The 20434-nt window shown below is 50.9% G+C and overlaps 1 protein-coding gene across 10 annotated transcripts in view; it reads left to right on the top strand.

The window, feature by feature from the left end:
- RGS3 (regulator of G protein signaling 3) overlaps positions 1 to 20434 on the top strand; it is an 88497-nt gene that overhangs the window by 29132 nt on the left and 38931 nt on the right. For 8 of the 10 annotated variants that reach the window (XM_087752882.1, XM_087752881.1, XM_087752880.1 and 5 more), the window contains 4 exons: positions 2553 to 2743; positions 4388 to 4471; positions 12832 to 12943; positions 19154 to 19194. In XM_087752882.1, coding sequence (XP_087609008.1) covers positions 2553 to 2743; positions 4388 to 4471; positions 12832 to 12943; positions 19154 to 19194 — 428 coding nt within the window. The other 2 variants (XM_087752888.1, XM_087752887.1) reach the window with 2 other exon arrangements.

Below are 20434 nucleotides of genomic sequence, written 5' to 3'. Positions count from 1 at the left end.
TTCATATATTTGCTTTGGGCGAGACCTTATCTGCTCTGAGCCGTGTTCAGAAGCGTTTTGGCTCATTTCTGCTTGGGAAGGTGATGGGTATCCGTTACAGTGCAAGGGCAGAAGCCACTGTGCAGAAAGTGGTGGTGGTGGGAGCAGAAAGGCCCAGGGCTGGGTGGCTGGAGGGAGGGGTGCTCAGGGGTCTCTGCTGGGACACCCCTCTAGCAGGAGGCTTCAGGAGGGTTTGCTCATATGTGTTCCTGAGATATCGCTGTGGGGGAGGATCCTGGGCCAATGCTCCAGTTTCTCACCTGGATATGTTAAAATCCGCATGGAGAGGTCTGCCTGCTGGACCCGAGCTGGTTTGGTTCATCAGCTTCAGGGGGGAGGGAGAGAATACTTAAATTTTTCAGTGGGGCTTCTTTGGAAGAAGGCATGAATTTTTGGTTAGAGGCATATTCAGCTCCTGTTGGAGTTGTTTCCTGCAAGTTTTAGGACAGAGCACAGATTGCTGGTGCCCAGCAGGACATGGTCTGGGGTTAAGGGCTCTTGGGGAACATGAACCCGTCCCAGCTTCTGTCCCCAGCGTGGTGGGTCCTGCTGTGATGGGAGTTTGCGTATGGCAGGAGAGATGTGCACTGTGGGCCTGGGGACACCAGGGATGGCCAAAACTCTATGCTGGGGTCACCAGAGAATGCCAAGGCACTTGGGCCTAACGGATTAATGTCATTAATGGGAAATATCTCACAACTGCTCCCTGCTTGGCAGCTGTGCTGTCCCAGCATGCCTGAGAGCAGAGCAGCCCAGTGGGCAGCAGCTCCGCAGCTCCTTTCTGATTCTGGTCCTGTGTGATGGTCTCATCCCCAGCTCCATGTGATGGGTCTGGGGAGGAGGATGCATAAAGCCATCCTTAGCACCGCTGCCTCCAACAGATCACCCACCAAACCATCTAGTTGCTCACAGCCAGTTGTGTGTACAGGCACCGGCTCCCAGCAGCCTGTGATGCTCTCACCTCATTGCGCTAGTGCTGAGAAAATGGTAGTTTCTGTCTGGGCAGAGCATCCTCAGAGCACTCCACATCCTGTGCCTGCGCTCGTGAGATAAAATGCTGGTGGGAACTTGCTGGATATATTCAAAGGCATTTCTCTGGGCTGGGAGGAAAGGGCTTAGAAATTGGATATAGCAGCAATTACCCAGCAATAGGGGAAGGAAGGACTCACCCACGCAGCAGCTAGCAGGGAACGATGATAACTGTTGATAATTATCAATAATGCTTTTAATCACGGGATTATGAATTATATTAGAGATTCTGGGACTGGTTTGACATACCACCTAATGTTCCCTGGCCTCCAGCGAAGCAGACTGCCAGGTGTGGAGTGGCTGCAGTAGCTGGTGTTGGCTTGCTGGGAAAAGTCATAGCTCTGCTCGACCAACTGAGGTGGGAGGCTGCAAAGGAAAGCTGCTGTGTAATCCCTCCTTTGAATGAGGATAGTGGCTTTCTGCAATGAAGAGGGACAGAGCGAAAAAACAGTCAGGCTGCTTGGACTTCTTCCAGCACCGAAATGTAATGCTGAAAAACAGTGGATGATGTGCCAGCCTCATGCAAAATGAGGTCATCCTTTACAAATACACCCCCATGTCTGAGTAACCATCGCATCCCTGGGAGTGATTTGGAAAGGTATGGATTGGTCCCATGTGCATGAATGTGTTTATCATATCAGTCCCTTTCTCTGACGCCTCCAGTCTTAGTATCTTCTAAAAACTGTCATTAACCTGCTGCCCAGCACACCGTGATGTGAAATTCCTGCACTTTGCTGACTCCCGTGCCCAGGCAGGACTTGTGTGGATAAAGATGTCCCAGGGTTTAAATTTCCAGTTGTGTGGGTTTTTGTGGTTTTTTTTTTTTTTTCTTTTCTTCTCCCAGCCTGGGTTAGTCACAGATGATTTTCCCTTCCCTAGAAAGGGAAGGGTTCAGTGGTGCAGGCAGGTATTCCCTGATGGTGGGAACCTCCTTGGTGCTCCTGTGATTCAAGAATGACCATTTAAAGCCATGTTTGGGGTTCTGTATTTCTTATTTCATACTTTCATACTGCATAGGGAGGTGTGTATAATAGTACCACATCTCTTCCTCCAAAGTACCATATTCATAAGTTGTGTGGAAGGCAGTGTACACCCAGAGGCAGATGTGCTGGCCTGCAGCTGAGCCTGCTGTGACCTCCTTGGGTTTTTGTTTGTACGTACCTAGATGTGTTTGTGCTGCTGGTGTGATCCAGTTCAGTCCTTGGTCCAGCAAGTGAGTAGCTCCTGATTGAGCAGAAATGTCAAGGACCCTCTCATTTTGCATTAGGAAAAATGAAGTCAGTGCTGTTATTTCATGAATCCCTGGGAAACCTTGATAGCAGAGTGACAAATGTCCCCGCAGCTCTCGGCTCCAGCTATTCCCCTTAGGCTTTATGTGCCCTCCTCCAGCCTGCAAGAGCAGGAGCCGAGCCAGCAGCGTGCAGCAGCTCTGCGGGAGCTCTCTTCTGATTCTGTGTTTCTTTCTGCTTCCTCTGTCGGTCCAGGAAATGCATGTAAAGGGAAATCGCACGTGGGGTCTGGGAGAAAATCCAGGCTGATGAAGACTGTGCAGACGATGAAGAGCTACGGGAACTACCAGAACTGTACCATAGTGAGGCCACACATCCCACACTCCAGCTACGGCACATACGTGACGCTGGCTCCTAAAGTGCTGGTGTTCCCCGTCTTTGTGCAGGTAAGCGCAGCTGGAAGCGAGGTGTTACGGATCTGACGCTATCGGTGCCCGGCATAGCAGGTTGTGTCAGAGCTTCTTGCTGTAAGCTGGGTCCAGGCTGTCGTGCATGGTGGATATGTTTCCCAGCAGTATATACCATGAATGCATGGATCCCCTGTCATCCTTGGCGCTCTCCTCTGAAGCTGGCTGTACTCAGCACAGTGCTGGGTACTTTCTCAAAGGGAATTGTGTCCTGCCCAAGAGATTCTCTGTTGGAGGTTTTGCCCTTTTCAGCTTTCAAATCTGGTCCTCGGGTGCTTGCTTGTCAGGAGAAGGTATCCCAGCTTCTGGGCTTCAGCAACCAACTTCGCGTAATTGAAGATCAGTGTGGTTTCTTCCCGTGGGTTCTTTGTGCTGTTAATTATAGTGTGCAAACAAAGGTATTTTAGTTTAGCTGGTGGCCAGCACTAAAATCATGGACAAGGATCCAGAGCAGTAATGGCTTGACAGAGGATGTTCTCACTCCCCAGTTCCATAAATGACTTTCTTAAAATTTAGCCCTGAATTTGGTGGTAGTAGCTCTAACTACCTGTGTGTCTTCTGTCTTGTCCTCCATATGGCCAGAACCCCAGAAAACCTCATCTGATCCTGTATATTTAAGTACATTACTGATGAATACCTTTATCTTTGAGGCTGTGGGGAATCATCCGTCCTCCCCTGCCAGCAGCAATGACACTGTCATGTCAGCTCAGACTGGCTCAAACCCACCGTCCGTGTTGTCTGTCACCCTGGCCTGAGCCAGCGGACTGCTTGGGAGCAAATGTGGGGCTGGGCTGGTGCTGGGGGACAGGCTTACGCTCACCTCCATCCTCCCCACCGGCAGCCGGGTAGCCACTCACGTTACACCAGTGCATTCACCGGCCCTGGCTGCGTGCACAGTTTGCCTTTTAGTAGGAACACAACTGGCACTTCTGGCTCTTTACTCCCAAAACATGTCTCGTGGATTGAGTCTGGGGTGTTTCTGCCACTTCAGGAGCTGGTTTTTATGCTTTGCCCTGTCTCATACTGCAGGGCCCAGTGCAGGTACCCTCACGTGCCTGCTAGCCATGCTGCTCAGGATCGTCCTGGGCTGGTTTTGCAGGGCTTGTTCTGCAGCCAGGACAACTGAACCTGTCCTGTTTTTCTCCAGCGTTAGAGAAGGCACTGACTGGGGGGCTGAGCATGCAGCGTGGCGTGAGAAAGGGCAGCCTTCTTGAGAGAAATCCATAAAATAATGTAGCAAATATTCTTGTCTGAGGGACGTGAAAACCTAACATGCCACCGTTGTGGTTGTGTTTCCTGCTAACGAGCGCCCATAACCAAGCCCGCACTGTGCAGAACAGTTAACGTACGAAGAGGCAAGCGGCTAATTGTCTTTTTATAGATGGGCCTGACGTAGGTGCTAAGGGTAAGGCTTTCTCTTTATCGTGTAGCTGGACTGCAGACTTTCTGTCCTTTTGATTGCAGTGTGGGGTGGCTTCTCCCTGAATGAGTTACAGCTTAAAGTGAAGACAAAGTGGGTTTGGTGGGTGGAAAGTTTTGCTGGCAAACCACACTTCCAGTGGAAGGTTTGACTGTTTCTTTTTTTTTTTTTTTTTTTTTTTTTTTTTCCCCTTTCAAATGTAGCCTCTAGATCTTTGCAACCCAGCCCGGACTCTGCTTCTGTCAGAGGAGCTGCTTCTTCACGAGAGCAGAAGCAGAACTATACAGGTAAGACTCTTTCCATGCTGTCTGAGCTTTCTAAGCATGCTCTTCTGCAGCCTTATATAGTAGATTGAGAAGGGAAATGTTTTATTGTGCAGTACTTATATTAATAGGATATTTGGAAAAACTTGTATTCAGTTTATCCATGGGATAAACTAAATATCAAAACTCCGCTAGAAATCAACTTTTTTTTTTTTTCTTGTCTTCTTTCATGCTCGCAAAGAAACTGCGCACGGCAAATGCATGCCAGTTATGTTGAGGCCACCGGCAGACTCGGAAAGAGGGAGCTTAAGGATATTTTTATGCCAGGTTAGAGAACTAGACAGAGAATTTGTTACAGGGGTTTTCAGAAACTGAGTTCCTGAAACAGGCCATGTGTCTTGTCCAAATTCCTCTCTTTTTTCTTACTTCAACTTCTTTTCTGCAATGTTATTGGAGGGCTGTTAAAAACCCGGGGAAACAACTAAGCTTTGGCTCCATGCTGAACCTGTGTATGTGACAACTTTCAACATCCAAACTGGCAGAGTTTGGAAGTGTTGATTACATTTGCTGCTGGCTTCGCTTGCGTCCAACTGCAAAGCCCTGGAATTTGGGACAGTGGAAGCGGCGGCGGGGAGAGCCCGCTCGTGCATTGCGCACTAGGGCTGAAGGAAACTGCTGTTTCTTTTGGGGCGTTTTCAGAGAATCTCACCACTGTACAGGATAACTTTGTTTTGAATTTAGTTGGAGTGAGCAACGTGTAATCTTCACAGAGCCATAGAGGAATTTTTACTTGACTAATCTTAGTTTGTGGGTAACACCTTCTGGGTGGCCAACAGCAGATACCAGAGACATGTCATATCGCTGGCCTGTACAGAACAGTACAAGATTGTGTTATGTTAAGTGTCTTTTCTGGTTTTTAACATGTAATTCATCCCTGGCTTTGACTTGAGTCACTATTTTTTTTTTTTTTTTCTTTCTGCCAAAGGACATGAAAAATTGCATGATCCATTAGGAAACTTGTCACTGATTTGTAAATAAAAGTCCTCCCCTGTCTGTCCTGCTGTTCTTTGCTGTTCAGGGTCTTCTGGGCACTTGCATGAGTGAAAATCTGGTAAACACACGGCTGTGTAGCACAGCCATGCTGCGATGCTTGGGAATATGGTGGCCAGCCTGAGGTCAGGATGCTTCTCCTGGCTGGTTTGGAGTTGCTTGCTTTCAGGTCAGACTCAGAGGTCTGTAGTAGCAGCCAAATCTGGAATAATTATGACTGACTAATGCTGTTTGCAGCCTGGGTGGAGCATGTGTTGTGTATAGAGGCATTCATATTTAGACGATGGAGAGCCTGAGGACAAGCATGTTTGGAGGAGGTGTGCTGCTCTGTCTCCAAATGGCCACATTAGCCATTTCAGAGACCTGGCTGTGGGCAGGATCAGAAGGAGGACGTGTTGGGGGAAGGACTCTGTTTGCTTACGATGCCCTAAGGATGAGCGTGAGGCTGGAAGAGGATTTCCCAGTTGGAGCTGCTGCCAGGAAAGGGCAGGATGCTGTACGGTGGCCAGGAACGTGAGACAGCCTTTGAGAATGATGGTGCCTTGAGGCTGTGATGTCTGTGTAAGCCTGGCAGAGGGGCAAGGCAAGAGGTGGTGACTAAGCGCAGTGAAAAAATAGAAGCAGTGAATGGGAACGAGCATGTGGCAGCGTCTGCTTTTGAAGGCCAGAGTGTGGTGTGAACCCAGGTGTGGTGCTGAGTCCCATATTGCTGGGAGCTGGGAGTTGTGGGTAGCAACACCTGGGCATCAGCCATGTCCCTGGGGAAGGGCTTTCTCATGTCTGCAGTGTGTCGCAGGGTCATGGCAGGCTTTGCAGAGCTTCAAGGAATCGGTGCACGTCTCTGGAAAGCTTGAGACTCCCCTTCTCCTGTGGAGCAAGGGTGTCTGCTTTGGTCCTGATGGGCTGTGAGGTAAGGGAACCTAAACTTCTGAAGCCAGGAAGACCTAAAATGGCCTAGACACAACGGAGTTTCCCCAGGTACAGAAGGTCTCTGACTTCTCTTTTTGCTGGACTTGAGCTCACTCCCTCTCCAGCCTTCTCTGCTGCCCAAACGGAGGTTGTCTTGTTTCTGATCGGTCCTTTCTTCCTTGCTCCATGTGGTTTTCCATTTTCCCATTGCTCCTCCCACCCAGCCTCTCTCAAACTGGACCACCGCTCCTGTGGTTTGCAGGACTGTTTTCTGCACGTTATTCTGCTTTGGCTAAGTGGCTTGAGAGAGGAGAACCCAGGTGCAGGGGCTGGAGATGGAGGTCCTGTTTCATTTTAAAAAAAAACAAAACAGAACAGAATTTTTTGCCTTTGGCAGTTTCCATGTCAGGCACTGCATCCTCATCACTGAGCAAACTCCCATCTCCTGAAGGAATCAACCTATCTCTCTGGAGGCTTGCCAGGATCTGTCCTTTCCCTGACCTTACCTCTGGGGCAATCCTTATTCAGGCCTTAATCACATCCTGTCTAGACTTTGTTACAATTCCCGCTTTTATGGTCTTCTGAAATCCCTCCAGCCTGTGGAGTGCCAGAGGAACACGTGTGATGCAGGCGATTGCGCACAAGGTGTCGAATGTGGGCTTTGTCCTTTTTGGTCCATCCATAAAGTACCTGGAGGCAAATTTCCAAAGCTCTTAGGTAACTTCACAGCGTGGGCCGTGCTCACCCCCTTCTCAGCTCTCTTTTCTGCCATCCCAGCAGGGTCTGCAGATCAGGATGGTCCTCTCTTGAGCTCTGAAAGCGCCTGGCTCTGCCAGGAGTCTGGAGGGCGTGAACCAGCATGCCCAGGTTTTATGCTCTTCTCTGCAGGGCAAGAGGCTTTTCTCTCTTATCCCAAGTGTTGTGCTGCAAGTTCCTGGCACTCCTGGCCTGGGACGGGGTTGGCAGGTCCCTGTTTCAGGGAGTGGCTGAGTTTGGCCAACACAGTGGGTTGACCAAAACCCTACTCCCTGGCACAGACGTTTCAAGATCTTGTTTTCAGCCTTTTTTGGACACTTTCATTTGGGTAAGAATATCAGAAACTTGCACTTACCTCCTCCCTCCACCTCACCAGTCCCACTTACTCTGTCCCTTCTTCTTCACTGCCTCTTAGTATCCTTCTCTTCCTCTTTTTTTACACCATTTCCCCATCTGCACAGCCACTGCTTGTGCTAGTGTTTGAGGGTAGGTGCGTGACCCCTTGAGGTTTTCAGTGCCTGCTCTCCCCTGGTGTTCGTGGTAGAAGAATATTTGAATCAGGTAAGCCAAGGTGAGGTTCAAGGTTGACAGCTAAAGCCTTCGCCATGGATCTCATTGTGGCAAGTGTGGTGGTGTATTTTCATCAAAGTCTAGCTGGGCGTATAAACTCCTTCCTGAGTGTATAAATTTCTTGCTAATAATCTCAGTAGAAAAAAGTGTATGAGGCAGTAAAAGAGGGTAAATACACCGTGGGCTAAAAGACTGCTGAGAAGTCTTGGAGAACATGCATTAAATATGGAGACATGCAGAAGTAAAAATCCAGGAGCAAAGGAGCAGGTCATGCTTAGAGAGTTAGTGCTGTAGCATGGAAAGCAATGATTCAAAGGCTTTGGTGTGTCACTGAAGGGTGGTAAAGCTTCCCTGACCTGGGAAGTTCATGCCCATCTCCAAAGTGCCATGCCTGTGTATGTGCACCTACCCCACCTGCAAAGCCTAGACTGCTTCTCTTTTTAGGCCGGGGCTCAGCTGACTGAGATGCTCATGTATGAAGCTATGGTAACCGAATTACTTTTAATCATGTTCTTCTATTGCTCTGGTCTGCGTGAAAACTAAGTGAGTAACTGCCAGTGCAAAGCTGTAGCCAAGAAAGCTACGACTTTGAAGCATAATGATCAGGGGAGCACTGAATAGAAGTGACTGGGTGATATCAGCCTGTACGTGGGGAGCTGCGTCATTCTTGGTCTGGTGAGTCCAACAGAGAGGTCTGCTTTGTAGAGGATACTGACAATTTGGATGGTCTCACAAAAGGGCTACAAGGATAAATCAAGATCTGAAAAGACTGAGGAAGATTAAGAAAGGTTCATCCGTTTAGCTCAACTGAATGAATGGGGACGCTTGAACTTTGCAGATACAACCCTCATGCTGGTATGACTGGAGTTTCTCTTTGGGGTTGCACCCAGTTCTTCTGGAGAAGAATCCAGTACTGGTAAACAGAAAATGTGTGTGGATCAGTCCTAGGGGTGGACACCTGTCTTAAGAGCTCCCCACCATGGATTATAGGATTTCTCTAGCCAGCTGCAGGCAGCATTCTCTGGCTAGCGATGCAGGGGATCATCACAATGTTCTCCTTTGGCATCTGAGAGCTCTATCGTGAAAGATCTGCCTCTGCTTCCTCAGCTCCCTCTGTTTTGCTGGGCACAGCTATGAGACTATTGCTAGAGAGAGAGAAGGCGATGTCTTGGAAAGCATCCACTGGCTTGGGCTTTTCCTGATGAGCACCGGGACAAGCAGGCAGGGTTTGCACTGCTCCATCGTGCCACTGGCTCCGCTGATGCGCTACTGCGGTTGCACCATGCAAACTCCTCCCTGGTGTAACCCAGGTGGCAGTGGCTCTCTGTGCATAGGTGAGCAGGAGAGGACGGGGTTAGGAGGAGAGTTAACTATCCTTAAGCTTGAATGTGAAGCTACTTTGGCTGCAAGGCTTAATTTCATAATGTTTTTGTTACCATATTTTGCTTTACAAGGCATGGTTATCGCTTCCTCCTTCCTGCAGTGGGGCTCCGTAGCAGTCCCAGTGTTGATCTCCTGTTCTCATCTTGGGGAAACACACTAACACACTGCTTTCCACCTTCCCTCCTGGCTTTTCATTTTCTCGTTTTCTTTTAGGAAACACTTTAAATGTGCCCCTTCCTTCTATAACAATGCTTTGCCAGTGATGTTGTGTAGTTCGTCAAATCTATCCGCAGAAGAGGCTTTGCTGTTTGCCACGGTGCAGAGCACACCCAGACGAACAGTGTCTGGGACATCAGTGTCAGCCTCTATGAACGTTTTTTTTTTTTCCCTGTAAAATCTATTCGCAGCCCCATAAAAGGTCTGCGTGACAGCTGCTGTGTGGCCTTGATCATCAGTAATAACAGAGGTGTGCCTAGCTCTGTCTTCAGAGGAGTCCTTTCATCATGCCAGTTGTTTTATTTCTGATTTTGGGGTAGGAGGTTAGTTCTGAGAAACACACAAAGATTCTCTGACTCTCCCAGGAGCAACTCTGGTGGATTCTGTGTCCCGCCTGGATGAATTCAGGGGCTGTGCTTCTTTTTTGTTTGCTCTTTTGCTTTTATGAGCCCTGTGATTTTTTCATTGTGGATACCACATCTGTTTGCAAAGGGCTGTTAGAGACATGTTACAGCTTGCCAGCGGTGTGATGCCAACCCTAGGCAGAGCTCCAGGTTACTCACTCCAGCCCTCCCCTCTTATACCTGCTGGCTGCTGCCTTAGGGTCATCCATGCTTTGAGTTTCCTGTGCTCAGCTCTGCAGGAGGGGTAAGTGCTCTACCCTGCAGAGCCGGTCCCACTCCCACCTCTGCGAGCAGGGCTGGCTGGAGCCCTGGGCCTCGCGGTGCTGGGTGCTCTTGCCAGGCTCTGGCTGTGTCGGTGGAAGGGACACCCTCGTTTTCTTCCCCCAGCAACTTGGAGGAGCAAAGGGACCTCTATAAACCATTTTGTGTGGAGCTGCTCTAAAATCAAGTGTCTTCCTGGCAGCAGCATCTAATAGAGATGCTCTGTCCTGGTTTCAGATGGGATAGAGTTAATTTTCTTCTTAGTACCTGGTGTAATGCTGTGTTTTGGATTTAGGATGAGAATAATGTCGATACCACACTGATGTTTTGGTTGTTGCTGAGCAGCGTTTACACTGGTCAAGGACTTTTCAGCTTCCCGTGCTCTGCTGGGTGCACAAGGAGCTGGGAGGGGGCACAGCCAGGGGGGCTGGCCAAGGGGCTATTCCATACCATATGGCGTCATGCCCAGTACATAAACTGGGGGAAGAAGAAGGAAGGGGGGGACGTTTGGCGTGATGGCGTTTGTCTTCCCAAGTCACCGTTACGTGTGATGGAGCCCTGCTTTCCTGGGGATGGCTGAACACCCGCCTGCCGATGGGAAGGAGTAAATGGATTCCTTGCTTTGCTTTCCTTGCGCGTGTGGCTTTTGCTTTACCCATTAAACCGTCTTTATTTCAACCCATGAGTTTTCTCACTTCTACTCTTCCGATTCTCTCCCCCATCCCACTGGGGGGGGGGGGAGCGAGCGAGCAGCTGAGTGCTGCTTGGTTGCTGGCTGGGGTTAAACCACGACATGCTCTTACGTAGCCCACACTGGCTGCGCTTTTGTCTTCTCCACATCCTGAATTCAAACAGTTCCATCTTCTCATAAAAGCACAATGTTACCTGTAAATGCTTTCCATGTGTTTGTTTCCGTGATTCCCTATTTAAATCTTCTTGGATTTGAAGTGATATCTCTTTTTCCTGCTGATCCTTCTATCCTATTTTCTAGCCTTTAAACTTCTGTGTGTATTAGGTCTTAATTTTATTTCCTTCATTTCCAGCATGACCACTTGCTGATCATGCCTTTATCTCCTGTGCTTTGCTGAGTTGCTATTCTCAAAATCCCTGAACATTTCTTCCTTGAGGCTGAGGGACCTGGGATGGCACCAGATATGTCCCAGAACAATTACCTTTTGGAACAAGGTGGACATGGGAGAAAGTTTATAATGCAGCTTGTACTTCGTTATTCCTTGTAATAATAATAAGGGCAGAAGTAATGAAGAGGGTGAATGTGGGCATTAGGCCAACAGTGTGTTGAGAGCAAAGGAAGGGATTTTCCAAATAATATAGACGTAAACAGCCAGTCCCTGGTTTCATTGTCAATTAAAGCTACGCCAGTAGTTTTGTGCTTATTAAGAATCCCACACAAATGAATTTGTACAGCAAGGCGGAATCTTGTGGCAAGGGCTTGATTTTGGTTTCAAAGCCAGATGCTGCCGCCCTGACGTGAGACTCGCCACCGTGTGATAAACTGTTACCCAGCTTGTTGTCCTCCTGACGTGTGCCCGTCAGCCGCTGGGCACAGAGACAAACTGTGCTGGCAGTGCGTCCCCGTAAACAGTGACTCAGTCCCTGTCCAGAGCAAAGTCACCTTTCGAAGGGTGCCTGGTGGTGGCAGCGGTGCCAGCTACCAGTAAGCCCCTGGGATGCTGGGTTGTTTTCTGCTTTTGCAAAAAGGGTTGCTAAAAGGCCACAGAACCTTCATTGCTATTGCTCAGTGTTGCAAAGCAGCTTTCCTTTCGCTGTGGGAGGTTTTTGGGAGCATCCCAAGGAGCGGTTAAAAGCAGCCACGTGCTCACATGCTGCGTCCTGTGCTGAGAGCAGTGCGTGGTTTGGCAGTGGGCAGAAGGTCCAGCACCCAAGATGCCCAGTGGCATGTTGCAGCCGCTTTCTGGCATCTTCAAAGTTTTGCTGCGTGTCCCCAACTTCTGACGGGCTCAAACCTCAGCTACTGGTACAGTGATTGCACCAAGTGACTCCCCTCCAGTAGGCTTCTGGGTCAAGGATCTCCGTTACAGTGGAGAAGCTCATTCTTCTTATTTTAAGGATCACACTAATCTGTACTGACTGAACAAGGGACCTCAGGCAAGAGCCAGAAGCAGAACAAAATCTGCCTTTTGAGTTGTGAGCACTTACCACTGCTCTGGAGTAGCTCCCAGCTTCTAGGACACTTGAGTCACTGCTCAAGCACAGAGCTGGCCAGACGCTCGGTTCAGCGTTGGCTTTCAACCCGTCAGCGTGGTTTAAAGGTGTCAAGTTTGTTGCCTGCAACTGCTCTCGTGGGTTCTGCTGTTGTGAAAGCTAAACTGTTATTTTCTCAAAGGGAGCAAAATGGGGCACGCAAAGACTGAAGAGTGAGAAGCTCCTTTGCGAGTGTGTTCGGGGAGGTCACATCTGCTTTTAGGTTGCAACTTCTCCAGTGTGCTGGGATTAGTCAGCAACTTATTCCCTCCTCCTGCTCCTCTGATTTATAACTTATGTAAATGGGAAGTGACATGAGAGAGCAGAGAGGGTGTGTTTGCGTGGCGTTAAACTGTCGGGCAGGTTTATCCCTCTTGTCACGGGACTCCACAGGCCTCGGTAGGTGGCTGCCGAGTGGGGGGAGCCTCGTCCAAAGCTTGCTGGGAGCGCCCTGAGGGGTGTAGCAGCAACCAGCCCCTTGGGGAAGGGGTGCCTGGGCTGCCTGTCATGGCTGGTGCGTCTCCCCAGGGTAGAGGATCTTTCCAGGACGCTGTCTCAGTGCCAAGAGATGAATTCCTTATAGCTTCTTCTTTGCTGCTCTTGTGCTTCCAGGTGACCCTCTTTGTCTACTCCGACCTGCTGCTCTTCACCAAGGAGGACGAGCCGGGTCGCTGCAACGTGCTGAGGAACCCTCTCTACCTGCAGAGTGTCAAGCTCCAGGAGGGTGAGTGTCTGCAGCAGCACCTGGAGACATTTGGGGCATTTTCGGGGCTGCTAGCTATAAAGGTTTTTGGCCAGCAGCAGGGTAGCACCCCACTATCTCATTGTACGTAACAGGACCATCCAACTGGTGCTGCCAGATCATCCTTCCTTGGGGTGCAGGGCCAGCATCACCCTTACCACCCCTGCATTAACCCAGTCCCCGGGAACTCCATCTCCTGGGACACCTCAGGAGCACTCTGGTAGCACCACTTTCTAGGGCTTTTTGGGTGTGTCTCTCAGGGATTTTGGGCTTGCGTTCCCCAGGGTCTTGCTGTGCTGGGCTGTTTGCCTTGCTGGTGTTACACTGCCTGCAGCAGGGGCTTGCCGGGGCTGAGAAAGGGAAGTGAAGTCTTGAGGTTTCCCCTGTGGTGCTTTGAGAGAGTTCAGAGGTTGTCTCTGAGGGAGTTTGGCTGAGCCCTACTGACCTTTACTCTGCTACTTCTCCCTTCAGCCGCCCACGGTTTCCCCCCGCGCTAGCATCCCTCCCCCGTGCGCGCCCCATTGGTGAGGAAAGAGCAAACCCTGGCCTTGGTGGGAGGCTGTGGACCATGCCCTTACTCTCTTTACCTTGGATGGGCTTTCATGTCCAGCTGAGGGCTCAGGGAGGGCTTCTAGGGCAGGGGGTGACTGGAAATCAGTTATTTCATGTTGAAGTGCTGAGGCTGTACAAAAGATGGCCTTTAGCTACTCAGGGTCAAAAGAGGAACGAATGAATTGCTCTACCACATCCTATTTGCTACGGTGGAGCCACTTCTTGGCCCTGGGCCCAGTCCCACCTTGTTCCTTCTTTGGTGCAGTTGCTTTTTGGGTACGGGCTTGTTCTGTGTACAGTCGCCTGACTGTGTCAGCGTGGGACTGGTGCCCTGGCTCCTCCTCGAGCCCAGGCAGCGGGTGTTGCTGGACCCGTTGTGGGAAATCATGATTAGATATAAGGAAAAACTTTTCTATGGTGAGGCTGGTCAAATATTAAGTTGCCCAGAGAGGCTGTGGGACCTCCATCCCTGGAGGTGTTCAGGACTCAACTGGGCACGGCCCTGAGCACCCTGATCTGGGTGCTTTGGGCAGGGGCTTGGACTAGAGACCACCAGAGCAACCCGAATTGCTCTGTAACTGTATGAGCTGATGTCTTCATGCTGTCCTGTGGCCCTGACCAAAAGGGACTAATCCAGATCTGGGCTGCTTCTCCAAAGGGATCATTTTCTGGATGAATTTTGCCATGTACCATGACTTTCCCCAGCTGAGCTTTGAGCTCTGTGGATGAGCTGCATCTCTCCACATGCCCCACATTGTTCTGAGCCTCAGTGCTGGGGATCTGCAATGCTGTGCCAGACACCACAGGCTCCCTGTCAGTTGTTATTTCCCATTTCCAATGTTTCTGCTCCCAGATTAATTCACTGACCTATTTGATGGGAGCAGAAACACAGTGAAGGAGATGGGGCACCACAGCATGAGCCACTTAGAAAAGCCATTGAAGCTTCACTGGGGTTTGTTGAGTTTGTTCTCAGCACTGCTTATTTCTAAGAAACAGACAAAAGAAATTGTTCCTCGGTGAAGTGCTTGTTGGTCAGCGTCCGCTCCCGGAGCGCGCACACACGCCACCCCGAGCTGCTCTCAAAGGCTGTTGAATAACCCTGCTTCAGTTCACCTCCTTGAAGAAATCAGCTTCCCCGGTGTTGGTCCCGGCTCTGTGCACGAAGGTCTGTGTGCAGCTCGGCACAGGAATGTGCCTCCTAACCTCAGGCGGTTGAATTTCATGAGCGGTTTTCTGCCACTTATTTCCTTGTTGCCATAATAACTTGGCTGGATCACATCTGGAATAGCTTAACCAGCCTCTCCGAAGGGGATGTTTGTCTCTGCAGTGCTGAACCACCCCCCGTACGCTGGGAATCCAGCACAGTCGGTTTTCAGGCAGCTCACCCTCCTAGTTTGGGCAGGGCTGCTTCAAAGGCGGGTGGAACAAGCAAAAAGATGTCCGTCCCTTTTGGCAGGGATTTTCTGTTGGTCTCCTAAATAACTGAATGGCACATGAATAGGAACAGGCGTATTGCTGAGTATAACAATTGAGACATCTCCGGTACACTGAAGACCATTGTGATGTTTCCTGTTTCTGCCACTCGCTGCACTGTGCGAAAGCAAATCAGTATAATCTGCTTTACAATGCTCTGTCTTCCTGCTTTAGAAGCTGAGCATGCCTGATGAGCACCACACCGGCCAATGTTTCCAGTGCGACAGGGCTGGCTTCCTCACTAGATACTGTGGGAATTTCCACGCTAAGGTCACCGCCTCGCTGGGACCCTGGCCCCCCGGGTGGGTGTGCTCGGCTTTGGGACAGAGAAGGGCGCTTCTGTTTGGCAGCCAGAATGAGGATCCCCAGGCTGTGAGCTCCATCCCCAGCCTTGATCCTGCAAACAAGGACTTTTCATGTGCTGCTTTACTGTCCCCAACATCCCAACCCACTGTATCTTACAGCAAACAGCTCCAAGATAGTCAGAGGCCAAGAGTGTGATTTATGGGGCTTCTGCCCCACCACGGCTTCTCCCTGCTGCCCCAAGGATGCTGGGAAGCATCCAGGGCTTGCACCCTGCCACACCTCCCCAGGGATGTGTGCCACACAGGGTGACAAGCTTGTCCCCTCTTGGCAGCCAGGTTTGGATGTGCGCAACAGCCTTGCTCTCTCCCTGTGCAGCCAGGGCCCCGCAGCACCCTGCCCTGGGAGCTCCATTTTGGGTGCGGGATGCAGTCCTGTCCTTGCTGAGCACATGCGAGGGGCCGGGGAGCAGGGTACCTGCCCTCACTGCGGGCATTGCCATGGTCCCCTGGGCTGTGTAGGGAGGCTGTGGAAAGGAGCAGGACCATCTTCCCTCTTTTTCCATCTTTTCGACCCAACTCCTGGCATGCAGCACCCAAATCCTGCAAGCCATGGGTGTTTTCCTTGGGTTGCACAGGGAGGTAGGCGAGCCAGGCCGGTGCTGAAAGCTGCCGCTGTGCTGGGAGCTGCGTAAGTGCCTGCCCCATGCGTCAGCATGTGTGCACGGGACGTGGTTTAGCCGGAGAGCGGGATGTGTCCCCACAAAACTCGCACCCTCCTCTTGTCTGTGCTGAGCGCGGGCAGCAGCCCAGCCCTGGGGCAGGGACGAGTCAAGTTACTCTGAAAGATAAGCCAGTCCCCGTCACAACGCATTGAGGAGAAACTGAAGTATCTTGAAGTGAGTTTTTTTTTTTCTCTTGCTTATTTCCTTTTAGTGTTTCACTAAATTTGGCTGAGAGTATGCGCTGTTCAGCCGTCAAACGGTGCGGATGTAGCGCCGCGTGGGGAACGGAGCCCTGGATTAGCCCAGGCAGCCAGCTGCCGCCTCCCCGGAGCGAGGTTGTGCCTCTCCCCTTGTCTTTCGTGGCCTCTGTGGTCCACGGTGCAGGAGATGAGCAGTGCATGTTGCATGGCTCCAGGGTGTAGCAGGCTCTAGCTCACCAGCCTGGCCCTTCGGAGACTGGAAAAAGCTCCAATGGAAGAAATCCTGGCAAACCTGGTTTGTGCTGAAATCTGTGCGCGGCCCTGCCCTTCCTGGCTCTGCCGTCGCTCTCCTGCCTCCCCTCGTGCCTCGTCGGGGATTGGCACCGGCTCAAGCCCAGCTGCTGGACTGGGCAGCCAGTCTCTTACCTCCCATTTGTTTTCTCTCTGAAGACAATTACTGGTAGAAAATGGGATTTAAGCAGTTCCTTAGCCTAGACTGGCTCCCTGCTTTGTGTGTCCTGTAGGCACTGGGCTGCTTGGCCATGGGTAGCAGTGAGTCTCAGAGGGACAAGGGGATGGGAGCTGCTGGCGGTTGCTAATGCCAAGGTTTGGAGCTAATGCTCAACAGAGAGGAACTTGGAAGAGAACTTAATTCTCTCTTAATTCTTCAAATAATGGTTTTGGGCTTTGTTGGGATCACTTGTTATTGCTGAAGGAATAAACAGAGCCCCAAGAGAAGCGGAGCCATTACCAGGGCCCTTACACTCCGACATCACCTTTCTTTGCTGAGGGTGCATGTCTCCAGAGGGTGACTTGTTCCTCAGATCAGCTGGGAAAGCCGGGTTAAAGCTCCCAAAGGAAAGCGGCTGGGATGTGTTGGTCTTCTGCAATCTGCTTTGCAAGGCAGCCTGGAGAGCTTTGGCCATGGTGCAGGGAGGAGCAGAGAGCCCAGTTGAGAAGATGGGGTGGTTTTTGTACTGCTGACCACTTGGGAAGCAGAACCAGCAGAAGGGGATGGTGGAGTTGTGGTGTGCCAGCAGCAGGTTCAGATCCTGCCTCCAAACCCTCCCTCAAGGGGAAAAGTACTGGCTGAGGGGCTCCCATCGTTCAGCATGTGCTCTCAGGGCCCAGCATTGCTCCCTTATGGAAGTGAAGATTTGGAAGGGCAGCGCTGGAGCCCTTTGGCTGGCAGCCCTGGGGCCAGGCTGCTTCCCCGACCCTCACGTCGCCCAAGGTGGAGCAGACTGAAGCTTATGAAAGCACACAAGGACTCATCATCCGAGAGGTCTGCAGCAGCGCTCCCGGTGGTGCTGGGCTCCAGCAGCCGCTGTGGCACGGTGTCCTGCTGTCCCTGTAGTGATGTTCCAGGCCGTATCCTGCAATGTGCATTAAAAGTGAAGCTGGCAGTGGAGGCAGGCCTGCAGTCCCCCAGTGGGCAGCTGGAAGAGACATCCAGCAAATGGCTCCGTGCCATTGCACTTCTTCATGGGTTTCGCATTGCCCATGGAGTGACTCAAGAGGCATCTGAGTCCCTCAACGGGTCACAGCTCTTATCTTGACATTTGGGCTGCTGCCTGCGGCAGAAGAATTGCTTTCCTCTGGGGAACAGGGTGTTTCCACCACTGTACAGAGCCTGTTCCCATCATTAGCACAGCTCAGGCTGTTGAAATGAAGCAGAGCTTGTGCTGATGCTGCTTTGAATAGGATCCGTGGCTGTGCCCAGACTGCAGAGCTGATCTCATGGCAGAGATAATGTCATTAAAAAGGTTATGAAAGCTGCAGCCCAACGGTGCTGCATGCTACCAAAGGCAAAGCTGGTGCAGGGCACGCTGGTGCGAAGGAGCAAACTGGCTCCAGGAGATGGGATGCTCTGTCTTGCTTCAGAGTCGAGGTGACCCTGTCCCTTGGCAGCCCCACGTCCTCCTGCGAGGCTGATGTTTGCCAGGCACTGGCTTCCCTGGGGGCTGGGGACACTCCTGTCTCACCAGAAGGGATTGAAGACCAGGGCAGATCCTCAGGAATGCCTTTTTGTTGGGGACAGGGAAGGCTAGGCCTGCAGGAACCAGCCTGGCAGAGCAGCTGGAGCGTAACGCATCCCCTGGGACAGCTGGCAGCAAGATAAGGAGCCGAACTGCGCTGCTCCATGAGTTAGCAAGACGTGGATCACAACATTGTTCATCACATTGCCTCCAGCACCATCTCCTTTCCCAAAGCTGTGGAAGTGCAAGTCCCTTGGCCAGGCCTCCTGAGCAGCACCACGCTGGTGGGAGCTTGGGGAGTTTGCCCTCAGCCTGATGGAGCAGATGGGCTCTTCCCCCTGCCCCATGTCAGCCGCTTCCCCATGCCCCAGGGTTTGGCCCCATCTCCTCAGAGAGGCACAGACCCCAACCACTGGCACTGATGGAGGCTGGGACAGACAGCACTAGATAGAGCTACCGCCAGCCCTGCTAAGGGCTTGGGGTGAGAAGCTGGGAACGAGGAAGGACGTAGGAATGCTGTGGTTGGTCCTACTGGGAGCAAAGCGTCCACAGAGGTAAGATGTGGAGAGACCCAACCCCGGTGCCCAGGATGGCTGTGTGGACGCTGAGGCGCCTCTGTACCCCCCGGGAAGGAATCAGGCTGCATGAGCCATTGCAGGTCAGGCAGAAGAGCCTGTGCGCGGCCTCTGAATGAAATAAACCTTTTTCCAGAAGGACAAACTGAAAGGAGAATCCATGATAGTGCAGCGAGTCCATGCAAGATACCATGCCATGCAGCCTGCCCAGCTCATGGCCCCTGCAGATGCAGCATACATCACTCCCAGATCACAGCCTGGTACTGTAGGATGACAACAATAAATATTCATTAAATGCTGCCTCTTAGCCAATTCCTCTGCCAGTGTCTCCGCTTGCAGAAATGCAGTTATAGCTTAATTTTGATCCTGTTTTTTCTTCTTTGTAGGTTCAGAAGATCGGAAATTCTGCATCCTTTACCTTGCAGAGGTGAGTGTTGCTGTCTTCCAAATTAACTTCGTAGTGGGAGCTGAACATGTACTAACAACTCTGATCCTTTCTGCTGGGGCAAGGAGCACTGAACGGGCTGATTTTACCTTCCTTTTTAATTAATTTGTCAGAGGTCTGGAAAGGAAATGTAACAGTTGTAGCCAGAATATATTAGTAAGAAGCTGCTAAAAGGAATCTGTGAACGGGGAGGCTGGGCAGTGCTGAGACAGGCTTGCTTTTCCCCTCCCCCCTGTGCGCAGTAGGTGGATCTTCCTCGCCACGTCTCACTTTTGATTTATCCTGGGGTTCTTTTGCCTGGGGCCAGATTTTCTTGGCACCTGTTTTGTCTTTATTTTTTAGGCATTTTGCTTTTCTTGTCTTCAAGCACCCGGGTTTGAATCCTCAAATAAAATAACGAAGCTCAATCTAAAAGACATATAATCATAGCTCTAAAAACACGTGGCTGGTGCATGGCTAAATGCTCTAAGCAGATTTGCAATCATTCGGACGTTGGCACAGTTACGTTTGTGTCGTGAAGCATCCAAGGAGACGGCAAAATCGGTTCACAGTGACTGGACCTCCCTAATCATTGAATGCTGTGGCTGTTTTTCCTTTTCAAGTGACTTCACTGTGTTCCTGGTTTCAAGGCCTTGTATTTTCAAGGGTGGAAATTTAGACCTGGGAAAGATCCCCAGGGCGTAGAGGAGAAAGGCAAACATTGCTCAGCAGTACCGCGAAATAATAAGCTATTGTGAAAGTTGGATGAAAATGCTCAGAATGAAAGTTGTTCACCTTGAGTGGCTGGGATTTGGGCCAAAGCACGACTTGCTGTGTAACCATCGGCTGATGAGGTCTCTCTCATGTTTCCCTCTTGTTCCTTCCTTGTCTCCTCTATTTCTTCCTGGGGTGGTTGGGCCAGAGCTGCCTCCTCGGGGGTTTGCTCAGTGCATGTCCCAGTGTAACGACAGCCTTGCAGGGTGTCTCTGTACCCAGCTAATCCTGTAACGTGACTCAAAGGCTGCGATGGGTGTTCGTCAGCAACATCCCGACAGCGGGATGAGGCACTCTTGCATTTTCTCATGCATTTGGAAAAATGCATTCGGAGCCTGACATTTAATTTAGAAGCTTTGAGCCCCTAAGTAGAAGTGACTGAAAGAGAGCTGGCTGCTGGTTTCATGAGGTCTTGAGAGGTGAAGACTTGTCTTTGTCAAGATGTAATGAAGTGCTTAGCTTTCTTCTG

Source organism: Nipponia nippon, unplaced genomic scaffold, assembly GCF_047370975.1.
Source record: "Nipponia nippon isolate SJK-2023a ecotype South Korea unplaced genomic scaffold, ASM4737097v1 scaffold_16, whole genome shotgun sequence".
In the NCBI taxonomy this organism is placed as follows: Eukaryota; Metazoa; Chordata; class Aves; order Pelecaniformes; family Threskiornithidae; genus Nipponia; species Nipponia nippon.
Note: the sequence above shows the minus strand (reverse complement) of the source record. Positions and strands in the feature narration are given on the sequence as shown.